This window comes from Mandrillus leucophaeus, unplaced genomic scaffold (genome assembly GCF_000951045.1).
Source record: "Mandrillus leucophaeus isolate KB7577 unplaced genomic scaffold, Mleu.le_1.0 Scaffold1495, whole genome shotgun sequence".
In the NCBI taxonomy this organism is placed as follows: Eukaryota; Metazoa; Chordata; class Mammalia; order Primates; family Cercopithecidae; genus Mandrillus; species Mandrillus leucophaeus.
In genome coordinates this window covers 78,460-96,667 of record NW_012101471.1, presented here as the reverse complement: position 1 = coordinate 96,667, position 18,208 = coordinate 78,460, and the positions used below count along the sequence as shown (strand labels likewise).

At 46.2% G+C, this 18,208-nt stretch overlaps 2 protein-coding genes across 4 annotated transcripts in view; one reads left to right on the top strand and one right to left on the bottom strand.

Annotated features, from left to right (window-relative positions):
- The window catches only part of NSDHL (NAD(P) dependent steroid dehydrogenase-like), a 41,784-nt gene extending 37,404 nt beyond the window's left edge, over positions 1–4,380 (bottom strand). The window contains exons 1-2 of one of the 2 annotated variants that reach the window (XM_011974846.1): positions 4,230–4,380; positions 3,647–3,713 (exon numbers count right to left, since the gene is read on the bottom strand). The gene's annotated coding sequence lies outside the window, so the exon portion shown is untranslated. The remainder of the gene's footprint in view (positions 1–3,646; positions 3,714–4,229) is intronic. The other variant, XM_011974845.1, reaches the window with a different exon arrangement.
- Positions 4,381–4,569: 189 nt separating this feature from the next.
- On the top strand, positions 4,570–14,654 carry CETN2 (centrin, EF-hand protein, 2). 2 transcript variants are annotated; one of them, XM_011974844.1, is made up of 6 exons: positions 4,570–4,639; positions 5,588–5,746; positions 6,067–6,195; positions 6,666–6,803; positions 7,393–7,431; positions 14,604–14,654. In XM_011974844.1, exons 1-6 carry the CDS (start codon positions 4,637–4,639, stop codon positions 14,628–14,630), a joined length of 495 nt encoding a protein of 164 aa, XP_011830234.1. In that variant the 5' UTR covers positions 4,570–4,636; the 3' UTR covers positions 14,631–14,654. The 2 variants fall into 2 exon arrangements, with proteins under 2 accessions (XP_011830234.1, XP_011830233.1); XM_011974843.1 differs by lacking the exon at positions 14,604–14,654 and having other exon boundaries at positions 7,393–8,014.
- The last annotated feature ends 3,554 nt before the right edge of the window (positions 14,655–18,208 follow it).

Genomic DNA, 18,208 nt, shown 5'->3' with positions numbered 1-18,208 from the left:
AAAAAAAAAAAAAAAAGATGTCACCTCGCAGCCACTGGCCTCATTAATCCTAATCGGAGTATTTTCTTTCCCATATCACATCTTAAAAGGGAGGCCTTACTTTTGCTCCTACAGGACTACTGCTTTGCTGTATCTTCTCTAAGAAACACATCCATAATGAAGGTGTGTGCCACCTCAGGTGAAGCGAGAAGAGAGAAGCAAGTTAGCCCAACCTCCTCCTTCCTGCTGGGGAACATTCCAACCACTGATTCCTGGAGGGAAAAGGAGAGAACAAGACAACATTCTGTTTCAAACTAGAGACAGAGATGAGTGTCCCCTCCTTCTAAAAAGAAGTGTGACATCTTCATAAAGGGGAAAGGCTGTCAGAGCCCCTCACTTGTACAAGGTCCAGTGCAGGAAGCTAGAATGTGGCCACTGAGAGCTCATCACTTCAGTCCACGGACAGACAATGCCAGGCAAAGTGCCCTTCTCCCAAACACCTCAGTAGAGTCTGGCAATCCAAGGAATGCCAAGTAATGTTTCTTAGAACTTTCTTTGGAATCCTGAAATGGTGGCCTGAGCCTTGGATTATAAAAGAGGATTCCCCTATTTCTCATCACCTCATGCCTCATGCTTGGCTTCCTCTGCAGGACTGGGCCAGAAGATCAGATGGAAAGAGAAGGATTCACCTGAGGCAGCACACACCTTCATTATGGATATATTTCCTAGAGAAAATACAGCAAAGCAGGAGTTCTGTAGGAACAAAAATAAAGCCTCCCTTTCAGAATTCAAAGATGTGATATGGGAAAGAAAATACCCAGATTAGGATTAGTGAGGCCAAGAGCTCAGAGGTCATTTCTCTTCACAGGTGTCAGTTTAGCCTTGATTATGCTGGGGCAACCCAGCTCGACCTTGTCCTTCCATGGACCTGCGGTGTCCATGTTTCCACCAGTTGTTTGTTTCTCTATTTACTTTTAGGACAAAAAAAGTCCCCAGCTTTTATTTTGTGGTAGACCTCTCAGAAACCCATCAGCATGCCTGTGAGCTTAGCTTATGCTGCTCCTCTGCATGGAATACCTTCTCTCTCCTCTCCACGGTGACTGCCTCCTCTTCCTTCAAGGCCTAGTTGAACTGCACCCTCTGTGAAACCTCCTCCCTCTCTCCAGGAAAGGTGAGTCACTTCCACAGCACCTGTTTCTGCTGTCATCCTCACACTCAGCACCCTGTAGGACCCCACGAGCCCCTGGAGGCCCAGCAGGCAGTCTGGAATGGAAGATGGGTTTGAGTGATTTATCATGCTGCCACTGGCCCTGAGGCCTTATCTGTAAAACAGCATTCTTCTCGCCTACCTCAGAGCCACTGTGAGGCTCAAACAAAACCCCAGGGTTAAAGTGGGAGCGGTAACTTGTAAAAGAACCCCCAGGTGTCACCTCATTCATTGATTTCCTCATTCACAAGGCACCAAATGCCAGTCACTACCAGGCAGAAGCTGACAAAGACACAGTGCTGACCTTCAAGGAGCCCATCATCTAGGGTGGGAGACAGGAGCAAGCAAAAAGTCACAGAAATGCATTTCCACGCTGATGAGGGCAAGCCCAGAGCACCAATGCAGGCTGCTGGCTCAGGGAAGCCTGCCCCAACTAGGAGATCCCTAAGCTGACTTCAAAAGGCCCCAGAAGAGTGAGTAAAACAGAGGGCATGGTGTCCTGAAAGACATTCCATGGCCAGGGGTAGGAAGGACAAAGCAATGGCACAGAGTCACAGAGCCAGCATGTTTTTATAACTGTGACAAGTTGTGTCACAGCAAGTGTGAAGCAAGATCGGGAGCAAAGTTGAGAACATATGGCGCCTGTGTGCCAAGCTAGGGAGTTACAAGGGGGGAAAGATGGTGGAGCCCCCAGAAGTTGGAAGCAGGAGTGAGTGTTGCGATTGGAAAGATCACCTTGGCTGCAGTGTGGGGAAGAGATTTTGGACAAGTCTAAGGCTCCAGGCACGGCGGGTAGGGGGAATGACAAGAGCAAATCAGAGACGAGAACTACATTTGACCCTTGAACAATGTGGGGGTTGGGGCACTGAGCCCCAAAGTCAAAAATCCACATATAACTTTTGACTCACCTAAAACTTTACCAATATAACTTGCTGTTGGCTGGAAGCCTCACCAATAATGTAAACAGCTGATTAACAAATATTTTCTGCGTTACATCCATTACATATTGTGTTCCAGCAATAAATTAAGCTAGAGAAAAGAAAATGTTACTATGAAATCGTAAGGAAGAGAAAATATATTTACTATTCATTGAGTGAAAGCGGGTCATCATGGTCTCCATCCTCATGGTCTTCACACTGAGTAGGCTGAGAAGGAAGATGAGGAGGAGTTGATCTAGCAGCTCAGGGGTAGCAGAGATGAGAACAAACCTGCCTGTAAGTGAACTCACAAGGTTCAAACCCATGTTGTTCAGGGGTCAACTGTAATACTGCCTGAAGACCTGCTCGACATCAGGCCACTTTACATATAAGTACCTCATCCCATTGAGATGCAAAAGTATCCCATCAGGTAGACAGTACTGGCTTCACTCGACAAATAAGAAACAGGCTCAGAGAGGTTAAGCGACTTGCCCAAGGTCACACAGCCTGCACACAGCCTGGGCAGAACTTGTGTTTGTCCCTTGTACTCTGTCAGGCTTCCGATCTGCAGGCTGACGGACAGGGAAGCAAAATGTGGAGGGACATTAAGTTAGAAGGGTTAGCAGGGGCAAAACTGGGCAGAGGGATCACAGGCCAGGCTGAGGAGCCCTTTACAGTCCAGGCTCTGAAGGTTTAAGAGCAGGGAGATGCCGTGACCAGAGCTGTTCACTATGAAGATTAACCTGGCAGAGCAGGGAGGACTAGCTAGGTGAGAGGTGGGAAACAGGGAACTACTCATCAGTTGTCTGACCAAGATTTACTGAGCACCTAATATGTGCCCCTCTCTGTTCCAGGTCCTGGAGTACCAGTAGTGAATACAACCAAGATGCCCGCCCTCAGATAGCCTGCCTTCTAGCGGAGGGACAACAAAGAGCAAAATAAACAAGCAAAATATACAGTAGGTCAGAAGGTGATAAGGACTATTGGAAAAAAAAGCAGAAAAAAAAGCAGAGCAAGGTGAGTGGCCTGTTTGTATTGGGGGCTGCAGTACTTAAATAGGGTGCTTAAGAGGAGGCAGACAGAGAGGACAACTGGGACAAAGATGAGAGGCAGGAGTGTGGCTGGCACATGAGGTTCAACCACAAAGCCAGTGTTCTGGGGCTGAGAGAAGAGTTGTGGAGTGATGGGAGGGGACACGTCGTGCCAAGCTTTGGAGACCATGATGAGAACTCTGGCTCGTACTACTTGGGGGGATGATGATGACCCAAAAATTAGGAGTCTGTTCACTGCTGAAGAGGGCAAAGGGCAGAAGCTCCATTTAAAAGGTTCTAATAAGCCTCGGGCCTTTCTCTGCCTGAGAAACTTACTTTCTGCCCTCTACTTCCCTAGATTACTGCCCCAGTGCCTGGAGGAAAATCAGGTGAAGGCTAAAAGCCACGTAGACAGCCAAAGAGGGCAAACTGGACCTCCAGCTCCACTTCTGCAGGTCTGTCTCAGTCCACACAGCCCTTGCACACGCTCCCTTTTAATTCTCCAAGCATACCTCTCACTTCCAAAACTCCTGTGACTCTGCTGATGAGGGCGTCTCGGCCTGGAATGCTCCTCCTCATCTGCACTGTGTGGGTGTCAAAAAGAGTATATTTTGATGACCTCTCCCCGCCCCTCTTGCTTGCTCACATCCCCTTCACTCCTTTCAAAGTCCGTTCCCAAAGCCCCCAGTTCACCGTCCTGGGCTGTTTTTAGCCAGGTAAGACCTGAAGTGATCCTCTCTCGGAACCTGGTCTGGGGCCTACACATCTGGGTCAGTCTGGGGGTGCTCTCGAAGGGCCACCCTCAAAGAGCGAGTCTCGGCTGGATTCAGTTCCTAGGTCCCAGCCGTCCGACCTCTGCCACAACGCTCAGCAGACCCCTTCCCCTCTCCGGGTCTCAGTTGCCCCGTGAGTACAGTCTCTGCTCCAACACGCAAGGTCAATCGTCTCTGGCTGCTCTGATGCACTCGGTCCCTAAGTCAGCCTTAGGTCAGCCCAGAAAGCACCCGACCCGGGCGGCCCCGCAGCTCCTCACCCTCCCGCCCTGCCCAGTCGCTGACACAGGGTGGCCTCCAAGGGCAAGGCCACGACTCTTACCCGTCCGCAGGTGCCCCACTGGCTGGCCTCAGCTCGCAAGCAGGCTGCACCCACCGAACTCCAGCCCCGGAACGCCACCCTTTACTCCCCTCCCGCGTGAGCCGAGAATCAGCCGAGCTTCTTCTACCAAGAGGATTGGCCCAGCTCGGCGTCGGCTCAGCCAATTGGCGCTCACGGCTTGATCTTGCCCAATAAAGACAGGTCTCTGTCCCCAGCGTGCCCCTCCCCGCGCTGGGCCTGGGCTTTGCCAGGTTAGTCCCACCCTCTTCGGCCCTGCACCAGTAGGGAGCGGCGGCGGCGAGCGGACGCCCAATGGGGAGCGGGGCTGTGCGCGCGGGGCGGTGGGAACGGCGCCGAATCAGTGTACACGTCGGTTGCCTAACAACCGGCAGTGGACTCCTTTGGCTATGGTGAGTGCTGCCGCTCTGTCGCGCCCCACGCCCAGAGGCTGGGCCCTTCCCAGGCCCCAGCTCGGCCACGCCGCCTCTCCTGCGCCTTTCTCGGCTTTGACGCACCAGTCCTTCCTTTGAGCTCTTTCCCGGAAGAGTAGGGTACAGACGCTAACCAACCTACTGGGCCTGCGCTTTGCTGCTGCCTCCCCTTCACCCACAACAGGCCCACACCCGCCCCTCGGGCTCCCCTGGCCTTCCCTGATCACCTCGGTGAACCTCCCTGTGCAAAAAAGACTCGAATCCCTCACAGGCCCCTGACTTTCTCAGACCTTGGCCCCCTGGCCGCATCATTCTGCCAAAATTTCCACACAGAGCTGGGAGAAGGTGTATTGTGTTCTATTAAAGTGTTTTTTACAATTTAAATATAGGGGCATTCAGGGGATGCTGTAGCTTCTTGGAGAAGGCACGAAGGTGTCAGATGGATTGAGTTTTATTACTCGATACTGACACAATATACATCTTAACAACTTGCTAATATTTGGCCAAATCTAGAAGTAATTGGGAAGTCAGAGTGCTTACTGGGAAGCGGAGTACTGGGAGTGGGCATTGTAAGGCAGTTTCCAGAACCAGGATCCCCACATTCGGGAAGAGCTGATTATCTCTACTTATTCGCAGTCATTTTCTTGACTAGCTCTCTTTTGGGATGATTTTCAGTAAGAGGTATCCTTACTGAACAAGTGATCTCCCTGCTTCTAGAAACGACAGTAAAGAAAAGGGAGGGATAGAAGTTCATGGAAAGATTCATTGTTCTTGCCAGTAAACCCTGTTATCTTTCTTGTTAAGCAAAGCTTTGGAATTGGTTGCTATAAAATTCTTTAAAACTACATATGGGTGTCTGTAACTATGTTATGTAAATATGGACTGTACGATATATTATTGTGCTTGTGTATTGCATAACGTATGAAGGCCTCCAACTTTAAGAAGACAAACATGGCATCAAATTCCCAGAGAAAAAGAATGAGTCCTAAGCCTGAGCTTACTGAAGAGCAGAAGCAGGAGATCCGGGAAGCTTTTGATCTTTTCGATGCGGATGGAACTGGCACCATAGATGTTAAAGAACTTAAGGCAAGCTCTATGCATTCCTGCCGTACTGCCCTTCCTTTCCTCTGCCTCTTCCTTGTCATCTCCCTATCACCTCTCTACCCCTTTTGCCCTCTTCTCCCTGCAATAAGTAACAGGGGAGGTTGTACTGTGCTGTTTTCCTGTCTTTACTTAGAGTATTATTAAATAAAATTGATTGCAAATGTCAATTAGATCAATGTTATCGTGTTCCCCAATCATATTAACATGACCACATCAGATGCTGGCTTAATGCTCTCAACACTGTTATTTTTGCTGCTGCTAGTTCAGATGTGCTTATTGAGACAATCCTGTTTTCATTATAGGTGGCAATGAGGGCCCTGGGCTTTGAACCTAAGAAAGAAGAAATTAAGAAAATGATAAGTGAAATTGACAAAGAAGGGACAGGAAAAATGAACTTTGGTGACTTTTTAACTGTGATGACCCAGAAAATGGTGAGTAGCTAAGACAATTAGCATGGTATGGCGCCCCAGTCATCTGCAGAGGCCCATGGCATCTGCCTGTTAAAACAGTCATGTGACCACAGAGCAGTCCAGGTAGCAGCTGCATCAGGAGGCCTGCCCTCCCATCATGTTACCTTGGGCTCCCAAAACAAGCCCTTGTACTTCTTTCTCAAGACTTCCAAGCAGATACCTCTTCCCACAGAATTCCAAACCAGTTAGGAAATAGATATGGGATAGGGAGAGATATAGGGATAGGGAGCAAACGTCACCTTGGATGGAGTGCCTGGCTTGACTGGTGTTTCTCTGAGGCCAAAATGGGCTTCCTGACACTTGCTGCAAGTCTAGACTCGAGTTACATTGTTAAAAAGGAAAGGGTGACCTGACCGGGCAGTGGCAGGGCTACAGGACATGAGTAACCATGGTGTCCCCCTACTCATGTGTTTTATGTTCTATTTGGTAAGTCTGAGAAAGATACCAAAGAAGAAATCCTGAAAGCTTTCAAGCTCTTTGATGATGATGAAACTGGGAAGATTTCGTTCAAAAATCTGAAACGCGTGGCCAAGGAGTTGGGTGAGAACCTGACTGATGAGGAGCTGCAGGTTTGTAATGCATCACACTGGAACTTAAGATTCCCACCTTTGGGCCCTATGTGACTTTTCTGTTACATTTTCCCTAGTGTGAGCACTTCTTTGAAGGAAAGCCAGTGTACTTTGTCCCTCTGTGGACAACTTAATTCTCCTTTAATAGTCAGACAAACCTATGAACCCTGCTTCCAGAAAAATGCACATATGCACAGTTTTGCCTACTATTTTACTTTCCAGGAATCCCTCTAGTCAAGGTAATCTTCAAGCTCCCTCCCAGGTGATAATGTTTGACAAAGTATGAGTTGGTTTTCAAATAAGTTTTCAGGAACCAAGCTATTATCAGGAGTGGCATACTGGCATTGGGTGGACTACAATTATCTATTCACATAGTGTTATTAAAAGTCTATTGCTTGCCAGGCACAGTGGCTCATGCATGTAATCCCAGTACTTTAGGAGGCTGAGGCAGGAGGATCGCTTGGGGCCAATAATTTGAGACTAGTGTGGGCAGCATAGAGACCCCGTCTCTAAAAAAAGTCGTATTACTTAGTCACCTTTTGGCATTAGTTTATAAATTAATCTAACCTGAATCTTTACTGTCATATAGGAAATGATTGATGAAGCTGATCGAGATGGAGATGGAGAGGTCAGTGAGCAAGAGTTCCTGCGCATCATGAAAAAGACCAGCCTCTATTAAGATCAGTGTCTTCTTTTTCTACTGCAAGCACATGTAACTAGATTTAGTGCCTGCCATTGTGTGAAATCTGGCTTTTGAGAATACAAACTTTTCCCCCACTGACCTCCCTTTATCACTTTAATAGTGACCTTGAGTCTATTTTAGCTGTTTGGAAGTGTTCTTTGATATTACAGTTCTTTGTAAAATGACCTGCGAATTACCCTAATTCTCAAAAGCAAAACAAGAGCACATTAGCATGAAGAAAAGGATCTTAAAGCTTTGAGCACCTGCCATTTTGCCTTGCATTGTTTCCCTCTTATCATGCATTTCCACATATCCACAAACACAGGACGACTTTAGACAAGCACATGTTACACTTGTGTCACCACAAGCAGTCATTCTTGAGTGGCTCCAGTTTTTATTTGACACTTGAGTTTAGTTTTCTCTTTAATAAAACCCAGTGAAGTCTTGCACTGGCATTTGGATGTGTGTTAATGCTATTTGTTTTGTCTGAAAAATAAAACCTTTCTCAGTTTGAACTTGTGTTCTCTAAGGATGAGTTCTTTAGCTTTGCTTATGAGTTCCTCTTCTCAACTATTGTGTTGAAGGCAGCCTGTTAGATACAAAACTCCTTACCAGCCTATGGACAGAAATGAATAATCCTTTGCTACTTTCCTGGCGTGAATTGTTTTTTGCCTTGGGAACCTGCTGGTTTGTAAAACTAGCAGAAATTTTATATTAGCTAAGCCTAAATGATGCTCTAAAAATAGTTTTGGCAAAGTGTAAGACTGGAAAAGAGTCTTGTTAGTAATTTGTGCTTGAATAAAATGGGGAGAGCCAGGCTAATCCAACACTAGGATGGATTCAGCCAACCTCTCATGAATTTATTTGCTTATGGTGTCTCATCGACTCTTGGAGGTGGGTTGGGCTGAGGGACCCTGTCCAGCCATCTTCCTGGCCTTGCACGGGATTACCTGTGAGAGAAATCCTGGTAGATGACATGAAAGTCTCTGCTCCAGGTTGAGAGTGGGGAGACAGAAGGGGTAAGGGAGAATAGAAAATGAACAATGATGGAATGCTCATTTGTTCACGTGGAGACAGAGAAAACAGATTTTCAAACTTCTGGGGGTAGGCTAGTCCCCTGGGGATAGGGTTGCACTGATTTAGCTAATAAAAAGAAAGCCTAGGTAAATTTGTATTTCAGATCAACAATGCATTTTTTTTTTTTTTTAGTATGAATATATCCCATTTGGATTTTTTGTTTATTCATTGTTGATCTTAAATGCAAATTTACCTGAGCATCCTGTATTGCCACTGGTAACCCTACCTGGGGAGCACGTTACAGAGGCCAGAAGCCTGGCCCTGGGTCTCATGCCTGGACTCTGACATCCTGTAGGACTTGGGGGCCCAGGAATATGAACTTTACCATATCCCGCAGAGGAGTCTCATGCAGAGGGACTGCTCCTTAAGAAACACTTGGGGGAAGAGCCCAGACTAGCCCCATCACTGGGTTCTCACACACATACTCACCCACTTCCGCGCCGGGCAATTTGGGCCAAGCTACTTCTCTAGGTGCCTGGAGTTTCATGTCTGTGTGATGGGGAGAAGAGTTGTGCCTACTCAGAATCACTGGAGGTGAAATACAAACTTACAGAAAGGACCTGGCTTGAAGGTGTTCAAGAACAGGAGGATTCAGAAGTGTTCAGTCTCACTCCCATTCCTTTGCTATAGTTATCACATAGGCTTTGTTGTTAAATGTGGGTCCATGAAGCTTTTATCATTACTGTCCCCAAAGTCTGTTGATAGCATTTCCTAAGAGGATTTGACCTTTGTCGTATTGTGATTTTCTAATAAGAGGCATATGATTGGATAAAAGACATAATATTAGAAAGGAGTGAAAAGACTGGGCCCTGCCTCCGATTTTACTGTTAACTGTAACCCTGGAAACACTCATTTGAAAAAAAGTTAATTAAATGAGATCATGTCCTTTGCAGGGACATGGATGGAGCTGGAAGCCATTATTCTCAGCAAACAAACCCAGGAACAGAAAACCAAACACTGCATGTTCTCACTCATGAGTGGGAGCTGAACAAAGAGAACACATAGATACAGGGAAGGGAACAACACACACAGGGGCCTGCCGGTGGCAGCAGGGGTTGGTGGGGGGAGGGAGAGCATCAGGATAAATAGCTAATACATGTGGGGCTTAATACCTAGGTGATGGGTTGATAGGTGCAGCAAAGCACCATGGCACACATTTACCTATGCAACCAGCACATCCTGCACATGTATCCCGGAACTTAGGAAAAAAAAAAAAAAAAAAAAAAAGAGAACAGTTTCAGGGATAAGGAAAAAAAAAGTTAATCAAAAAGAAGTTTTAAAATTGACATTGTATATATTTATGGTATACAATATGCTTTGAAACATGTATACATTGTCGAATGGCTAAATTAAGCTAATGGACTATCCTGGACACATTCTTATCTCCTCCTGCTTAATATTCCCACAAATGAAATCTCTCAGGAATCTCTTGAGAGAGGACAGAGAGTGGCAAGTAATAGGTTATCCCTGAGGATAAAAACAAACATAAGGTGTTCACCATAGCTGTGCCTGGCAGCCATTCTAAGATAGGTGTGCAGTTGTTCAGTGGAGGGGATGGGGACAGAGAGGGAGCATGAGTCAGTGGGGCTGAACCAGAGAGCTGCAAGGGGATCAGGAAGATGGGGAAGGAGAGGGAGCTGGGCTCAGTTCATGTGGAGGCAGAAAAGAGTCCTGAAGGTGGGAGAGGATGTGGATGGAGAAGTAACTGAGGTCAGTTCACGTGGGGCTGGACCAACAGGTGGTGGGAAATTGCAGAAGATAGGAACAGAGAAGTAAAAGAGATCTTCCCATGGGGTGTCCTGGAGAGGTGCAGGGGAGAGGGGGTAGGGGGAAGGGAGTGAGAGAGAGCAGGGATCAGTTCATGTGAGGATGTAACTGAGTTTTCGTGGGAGTATCGGTGGGTGGGTTTGTAGAGTTAGTGGCTTATTCATGTGGACAATAGAGTTGTGGGGGAAGGAGGGGAAATGTTGACAGTTCATGTGGGGCTGGCCCAGGGAGCTGGAGGGGGATGGAGTGGCGATGGACACTTAGAGGGAACAGAGGTCAGTTCATGTAGGGTGTACCAAGAGATGCAGAAGGTTGAATGGGATGGCATGGGAGAGGCATTCGAGGCCAGCTCCTGTGCAGCTGCACTGGAGAGATGTAGAGAGTCAGAGAGGGAAAGGAAAAGCCACTGAGGACAGCTTATGTGTGGCCGTATCTGCAGAGGTAGCCGGAGTATGGGGCAAGGGAAAGGAGAGGGAATGGAGCTTAGTTCATGTGTGGCTGGACCAGAGATGTATGGTGGGGAAGGGGAAGGAAAGGAGATGGAGCTGAGTTCATGTCATGGAGGGCTGGACCAGAGAGACGTAGGAAGAGTGACTGGGTAAGTTTTAAGGGGTGTGGAGGTGGCATATGATTGGATAAAGACATATACTATTGGAGAGGAGTGAAAAGACTGGGCCCTGCCTCCCATTTTGTTGTTAGGGAGGGAGAGGCAGGATAAGTGAGTTCAAATGCCAGTCGCGTACAGAGCTGCAGGGGACAGGCAGGGAGACAGAGATAGCAGGGGTCAGCCCCTGTGGGTGGACCAGAGAGACGTAGGAGGAGTGGAGTGGGTTTGGAATGGAGAGGTAACAGAGGTCAGTTCATGTGGGACTGGAGCAGAAGGACACTGGGGAGAAGATCAGAAGTAAAGGGGCTGAGGTCAGTTCATGCAGTGCAGGATGGAGCAATATAGGGAGGTGGTGGGGAAGGGGCAGGAGTGAAAGCAGAGGGCAGTTCATGTGGGGCTGGACCAGAGAAATGTCGGTTGTATGTGGGGATTGGGCTGGAGAGAGGCCAAAAGTTCATTCATGTGCAACTGCGGCAGAGAGCAGTAGTGCAATGGGGGGAGGCAGGGCACAGGAGAGAGCAGAGAGCAGTTCATGTGGGGTTGGACTGGAGAGTTGCAGGAGGGTGGAGGTGGAATTTTGAACTAGAGAGGCCAGAGATTGCTTCATGTGAGGCTGAACTAAAAAATTCAGTCAGAGTTGGAGAAAAAGGGGAGGAAGAGGGAGCAGGGGTTCCTTCATGTGGGGCTGGACCAGAGGGATGTCGGAGGGAATGCAGGCCAGTTTCCTAAGGATGGACCAGAGAGCCGGAGGGGAGGAAGGGTAGGGGGAGGGAGAATACTCAGTTACTGTTTGGTCTTGTGGGCCTCCTTAATAACTTAGGGTTGTGCTAAATTGCCTTGAAAAAACTGTCCAGTAGATTCGTCTTTTCTTTACTCCCAAGTGTTAGAACTACTGTGAACAGTAGAATTTGTTGCTCAAGCTTGATATAACGAAATGATTTAAGAAAGGATGTGGTTCAGTTTCTGTCTCTGTAAGACATGGAACAGCTGCTGGGACAGATTTTTTTAAGTTCTATGATGACCGGGAAGAGAAGAAAGAACACGTTTAACCATTTTTCTTGTTTAACCACCTCTTTAGGAAGTCTAGGAGTTAGACCGTTAGGTTAGACCCAGTTATCTCAGGGACCACGTGGCTCCCCACCATACACTGGGAGAAATTTCCTTAAAGTTCAATCTGGCTTTTGAGAATGCTGATCTTTCAAATGCAACCTCAAGTGCCAGGATGTCTGACTGTCATTGGGTCAACCTCAAAACTCGATCTTAGAGCAGCTCTTCCCTCGAGGGACTCCTGCTTTCAAGGATGACTGTATTCCAGGGCTGCTCAACTTTATTTTATGTTTTTGTCACACCTTTGAATACAGTGCAGGAGCTACCCTTTTTTGAGCTCCCCCATCACCATTAGTGAGAAGTATCTTACAGCAGGTTGCTCCTTTCTCCACTCCATGTCTCATGACCTGCTTAGTTCATCGTCCTACATGCTGGAAGCTGCTGGAATGGCCACATCTTCAGTTGTAGCAAAAGTAGTGCATCTGCATCAACTGCAGCTGTGCCATGCTGGGACATGTCGGACCCATTTCCTGACCCAAATCTCTGTCAGCAGCCCCCCAAATTCTTATGTGGGTTTCTGGACTCATTTCGAAGAACATTGCCATCAGCATTCGCTGTATCTGGAGCTAAAGTTACCCTCATTTCCAGCTTTTCCCTGCGGCCTCCCAGTCCTCTGGTCTTCCAAGCCTCTCCTTAACCACCACCTTTTGCCTTTATCTTTCTGATTGCGTCGGTTTACAGGATTGATGTCATTTTCATTTTCTTTTTTGTCTTTGCCTCATATGTCACCCAGACTTTCCCTACAGTATTCACACCCATCCAGCCCTTCCTTTTTCATTTCTGAAGCCACCACCTCGACTCAAATTCAGATTGCTGAAATGTCCTCCTAGTTGATTTCCCTGTCCTGTCTTTTCCCAAGACATTCTGCAGTACTGTCTTTGTCATGCCATTATTTTGCTCAGGGAAGAGACCTAGCCTTTCGATTCAGTCACCCCTGGTTCAAATCCCAACTCTTCAACCCAGCAGCTGTGGTTTTGGGGGAAAGGACTCAACCTTCTCAAGCCTCAGTTTGCTCATCTAGAAAACAAGGGTGCAGTAAGGACAAAGACAGCGAACAAAAGCTAGCGTAGAGCCTGATGCCTCTTTGCCACTGATGACGGCTGTTCATTAATTAGCCTGTTTTTCTTTTTTCCCCTGACTTGGACACCGTGTCCTTAATAAGTGTCTATGTGTGTTTCCCTTCATATAAAGTTAGTTGCTATATATATATTATACTCATGTCTCTCTCATTGTCCCTACTGAAATATTGTCCCCCCATCTTATCCCAAATCTGTGTTCTTCTCCTTGTGAAACTCCTCCTCAGAGCTCCCTCCTTCCAGAAAACTTGTTTTCAAATAGAGGACTGCTTCCCAGCTGGAATTCTGGAAGACAGCAGTCTTGCAGATATGTCCCTTGCCACTAGGTGGGGTGCCAGGACAGAGAGGTTCTGAGGCAGTGCCACTAAATCACCTTGAGTTCAGCAGTGGTTTAAACTGGATCTTCCTAGTGCCCCAAGAGGGCTGTGGTCTCATCTAGCCTTGGAGTGTGATGGAGAGAATGCCACAGTGGGAAGAATCCTGGTGGGGCTGTGGACCCCTTGGAAAAGGCCACCAGGTGTGGACACTGATGGAATGACAGGTCATTTGAATGGATGCCCTATTAAGTCTAGTTGTAAGTGAACAAAATGATACATTTGCATTTTTGAGTGTGAGCGATCAAGATTGCTTACCTGCTACGTGGGCTCATTGAGACTCCCTAACTACATTGAACACTTCTCAATGGAAGAGCGCAGGGTGCCTTTGATGTCATCATAGCCGGGCTTTGTGCCTGGTACAATGCTCCATCCATCCATCATCAGGCTTATTCATTTACTAAGTTTGTTGATCCTATAGCAAGGATTTATTAACTCATTAAAAATGTCTAGTATTCTGTGGCTCTTTTACTTCCTGACCATTATCCCTTGTTATGAGTTGAATTGTGACCCCTAAAATTCATATGTTGGTGTCTTAACTGCTAGGACGTCAGAAGGTGAACTTATCTGGGGGTATGGTCCTTGTGGAGGTAATCAAGTTAGAGTGAGTTTACAACAGTAGGCCTTAATCCAATACAACCAGTATTTCCTTATATTGAATAAATATACAAATAAATACTGGAAATATATATATATATATATGAATAAATACTGGGAATATATAAATATACAAATAAACACTAGGAATATAGAAATATTTCCAGTATTATAGTGCAAAATATAGAAATATTTCCAGTATTTATTTCCTTATAAAAGGAGAAATTTGGACACAGACACAGACACTTGCAGAGGGAAGATGATGTGAAGGGACACAGGGCAAAGACAGTCATCTTCATGCCAAGGAGAGAGGCCTGGAACACATCCTTTCTTCACAGCCCTCAGAAGGAACCCACCCTGCTGACATCTTGATCTTTGACTTCTAGCCTCCAGAACTGCAAGACCATGCACTTGTGTTGTTTAACTCCTCAGTCCGTGGGTACTTTGTAACTGAAGCCACAGGAAGCTCATACATCCTCTCTCTTACTGAAGAATTTTCTCTGTTCCCCTAAGTGTCTCAACCAGAAGTGCACACAGTAATGTTGATGAAACAAAACCTGAACTTGGAATCTATGCTGCAGAACTCATGACTTCATGGACACTGGATGTGGCCTCTCCTGAGAGATCCATGAGCCCCTGGGTGTGTGCAGCATTGCTATCAGAAAGCTTTCTTCTCAACTTGGAGACTGAACTTGAACATGCATGTAAAGCCATCTCCTTGTGAGATGTTGGATGCGGGGAAATATTTGTGCAATCCCTCTTACAAATAGATTCAGAAGGTAAACCAATGATTAAAACTGAGTCAGCAAACCATGGGAACGATGAATAAGCAGAGACAGGGTGACAGAGCCTCCGGGTGTCGTTGGTGGTGGGATTTTCACTTCTAACCTACTATATGTAGTCTAAGAGAAATGTTTTCAGGGTGAACGGGGTTATCTGAAAGACAGACGCCAAACTCATAAGAGGCATTGTGGGGTAGCAGTAAAATGTCTCTAAAGCTGAACTTCTGGGGTTCCATCACTGGCTCCGCCCCTACTAGTGACTAGTACAAAATGAGTGATCTCTAGCAAGTTACCCAAAGCCCCAGTACCTCGTTTGTCTCATCTGTCAAGAGTGAAGGTGGTATTAATATAATCTACTTCAAGGGCAGTTGTGAAGATTAAATAAGCTACACGGCAGTCATGCAATACATATTTGTTGAATGAATACACTCAGAATTTGGCTGCAATCCTCAACTCTAGGGTTAAAGAGTTACATCATTAATCCAAGTGCTGCAATTGAGGGGTATACCCTTAGAACAGGGGTTTCTAACCTGGGGCACTTGGATTTCAGGTGTCCATGAATTGCCTGGAGGAGGATTCCTGAAATTTCCTTAAATTCCCGGAAATAATGCACATGTGGCAATTTTCATCAGATTTGTTCAAAGAGTTCACGAGCCCAAAAAGATTCAGACCCACTGCTCTAGATTTGGACATCATTTGGGGGGCATGGAGAAAAATATGCAAACCCATAGTATTGTGCCTTAGCAGTGTGTCTGTGTGTGTGTGTGTGTGCGCACGCGCGCGCGCGCGCGTGTTTGGGGGTGGGGACTGGTTTAGAGATCCTCTGTCCATACAGACATTGCCTGAGATCAGCCTGCTTCCTGGCCCTTCTGGATTTTTTTCAGTGAGGCAGCTCTAGCATTATTTTTATGCCATGCCTGAGGGCATGAGGCTGCTGCTTCCTTGCTGCTCTGGGGCCTGGAGATCTCTATGACGCTTTCTCTGTCACTATCTAGACATCCCCCGCAATCAATCGCTCCTTGGAGCCTCTGGGATCTAGCAACTTCACCAGCTGTCTGGATTTCCCGGTCTCTCTCCTGTCTCTCCTCCAACTTTTCTTTAGCTTGAAGATCAATTTTCTGGAAGGAAAAATGCCAACAAAAGAGGATTTATTTTCTTCCAAGAAATTGCTCTCACACTTCCTTACACTCACTAAAAGGCATTTTACTTATCTGTCTTCAGCATTTTCTTAAAGCCTCAATTCATTTTCAGCTTTAGCTTTTCCCAAATTAAGTATTCGTTAGGATCCACACCATTTCATATGTGCTTTTTATCCATCACTGGATCTGTCCCCTCCTTCTATCTTTTGCATTTATTCATTTATCCACTCACTCAGCAAATACTTAGCACCTATTCTGATCCAGGCCTTGCAGAGAAAAAATAAAGTCCCTGGCCTCGTGGAATTTACATTCTAGTGAAGAAGACAGGAAACAAGTTCAAACAAATAAAGGGAGGTAAGGAGGTGGAAAGGGATGGAGGGGGTGCTATTTTGGGGAGAGTGGTCAGGGAAGGCCTTGCCATGAAGTCCTGTAAGGATCTGGGAAAGAGTGCCCAAGCAGATGGAACAGCAAGTGCAAAGGCCATGAAACAGCAAAAGGCTTGGCAGAAGTGAGGAACAGTGAAGAAGCATGTGTGGTGGCAGCAGGAGGCAGGCGGTGAGTCAGGCCTCATAAACCCCATAAGGTAAGGGTATGTTCTCTGGGGGATGAGGAGTCATCACAAGGTTCTGAGCAGGAAAGAAACCCGAATAGCATTGCCACTGCATTCTCTTTCTCTCCAGTTTGGCCTACACACCTTTTTTTTTTTTTTTTTTTTTCTTAATCTTTCTTGCTTAGAATTTTAACTGCCTATAATGCCCATCAGGACAATTGCTCAATGCACCAGAGCTTCCTGCTATGGGTTCAGGCTCCCTAAAAGGCCCATATGGCTAGTGTGATAGTTAATTTTATGTGTCAACTGGACTGGGCCACGGAGTGCCCAGACATTTGGTCAAACATCATTCCCAGTGTGTCTGTGAGGGTGTTTTTGGATGAGATTAGCATTTGAGTTAGGAGACTGGGTAAAGATTGCCCCCCATTATGTGGGTGGGCCTCATCCAGGTAGTTAAAGGCCTGAATAGAAAAAAAAGGCCTACTCTCCCCCAAGTAAGAGAGAATCCCTCCTGTCTGAAGGCCTTCAAACTAGGACATTGGCTTTTTCCTGCCTTTGGACTCAAACTGCAGCATCGGCTTTTCTGGAGTCTTGAGCCTGCTGGGCTTTGGACTGGAACTACGTCATCAGCTCTCCTGGGTCTCAGGCCTTCGAACTCAGACTGGAACTACATTATCATCTCTCCTGGATCTCCAGCTGCCAACTCACCCTGCAGATCTTGAAATTTGCCAGTCTCCATAACAGTGTTAGTTTCTTATAACCAACCTGTATATATTTATATATAATATAGACATAGATTTATATTTATAATCTAAATATATATGTTTAAATATGTACATTTATATGTATTATGTTACTCCTTACAAATGTATCTATCTTTCCTATTGGCTGCTGCTCTGGAGAACCCTGACTAACACAGGCAGCAGAGGGCGATCTCTCACCAAACACTGGCTGTTTCCCACGTTCGTCCTATTGGATGGTTGTTTGCTCCGAAGGGGTGAAAAATTTTTCTCATTCCTTTTTTTTTTTCCAGACAAAAGAAGGTAATTTCAGAGAAAGAGAGAAGCATAAAGAGTTGTTGGTATATGTGATAGGAGAAGTTCAGCTCAGATCAGGCCTGAGACGACCTAGGCAATGCATTCTACATGAGGCAGACACCAAAGTTCTTCTGGTAGTGACTTCACCCAAAACAGCATACTCTTCCTGGAAATCAAAGACCACGTTATAGCCAGCAGTATAAGCTAAGGGCAAAATTTTAGAAGTGGAACTTCTCTAACAGAAAAAAAAGAAATAGTGGAACAGTTGGAAAGGAGGAAAACTGACAGTGACAGAATGGCTGTTTCCATTATGCATAATCTTGCATTCACACACCCATAAGAATACAAATGCAAAACAAAACAAAACAAAACAAAACAAAAAAACCAGAATGATACAATGGACTTTGGAGACTTGGGGGGATGAGTGGGAGAGGGTCAAGGGATAAAAGACAACAAATATGGTGCAGTGTATACTGCTTGGGTGATGGGTGCACCAGGTTCTCACAAATCTTCACTAAAGAACTTACTCATGTAACCAAATACCTCCTGTACCCCGATAACTTATGGAAAAATAAAATAAAATAAAATAAAAAAGAAATCTGTGCTTGCC

Excerpts from the sequence above, each read along its gene's own strand:
- CETN2 (XM_011974843.1), top strand. Across the intron at positions 6,196-6,665 it reads CTGTGATGACCCAGAAAATG|TCTGAGAAAGATACCAAAGA; the intron begins GTGAGTAGCTAA and ends CTATTTGGTAAG. Across the intron at positions 6,804-7,392 it reads TGACTGATGAGGAGCTGCAG|GAAATGATTGATGAAGCTGA; the intron begins GTTTGTAATGCA and ends ACTGTCATATAG.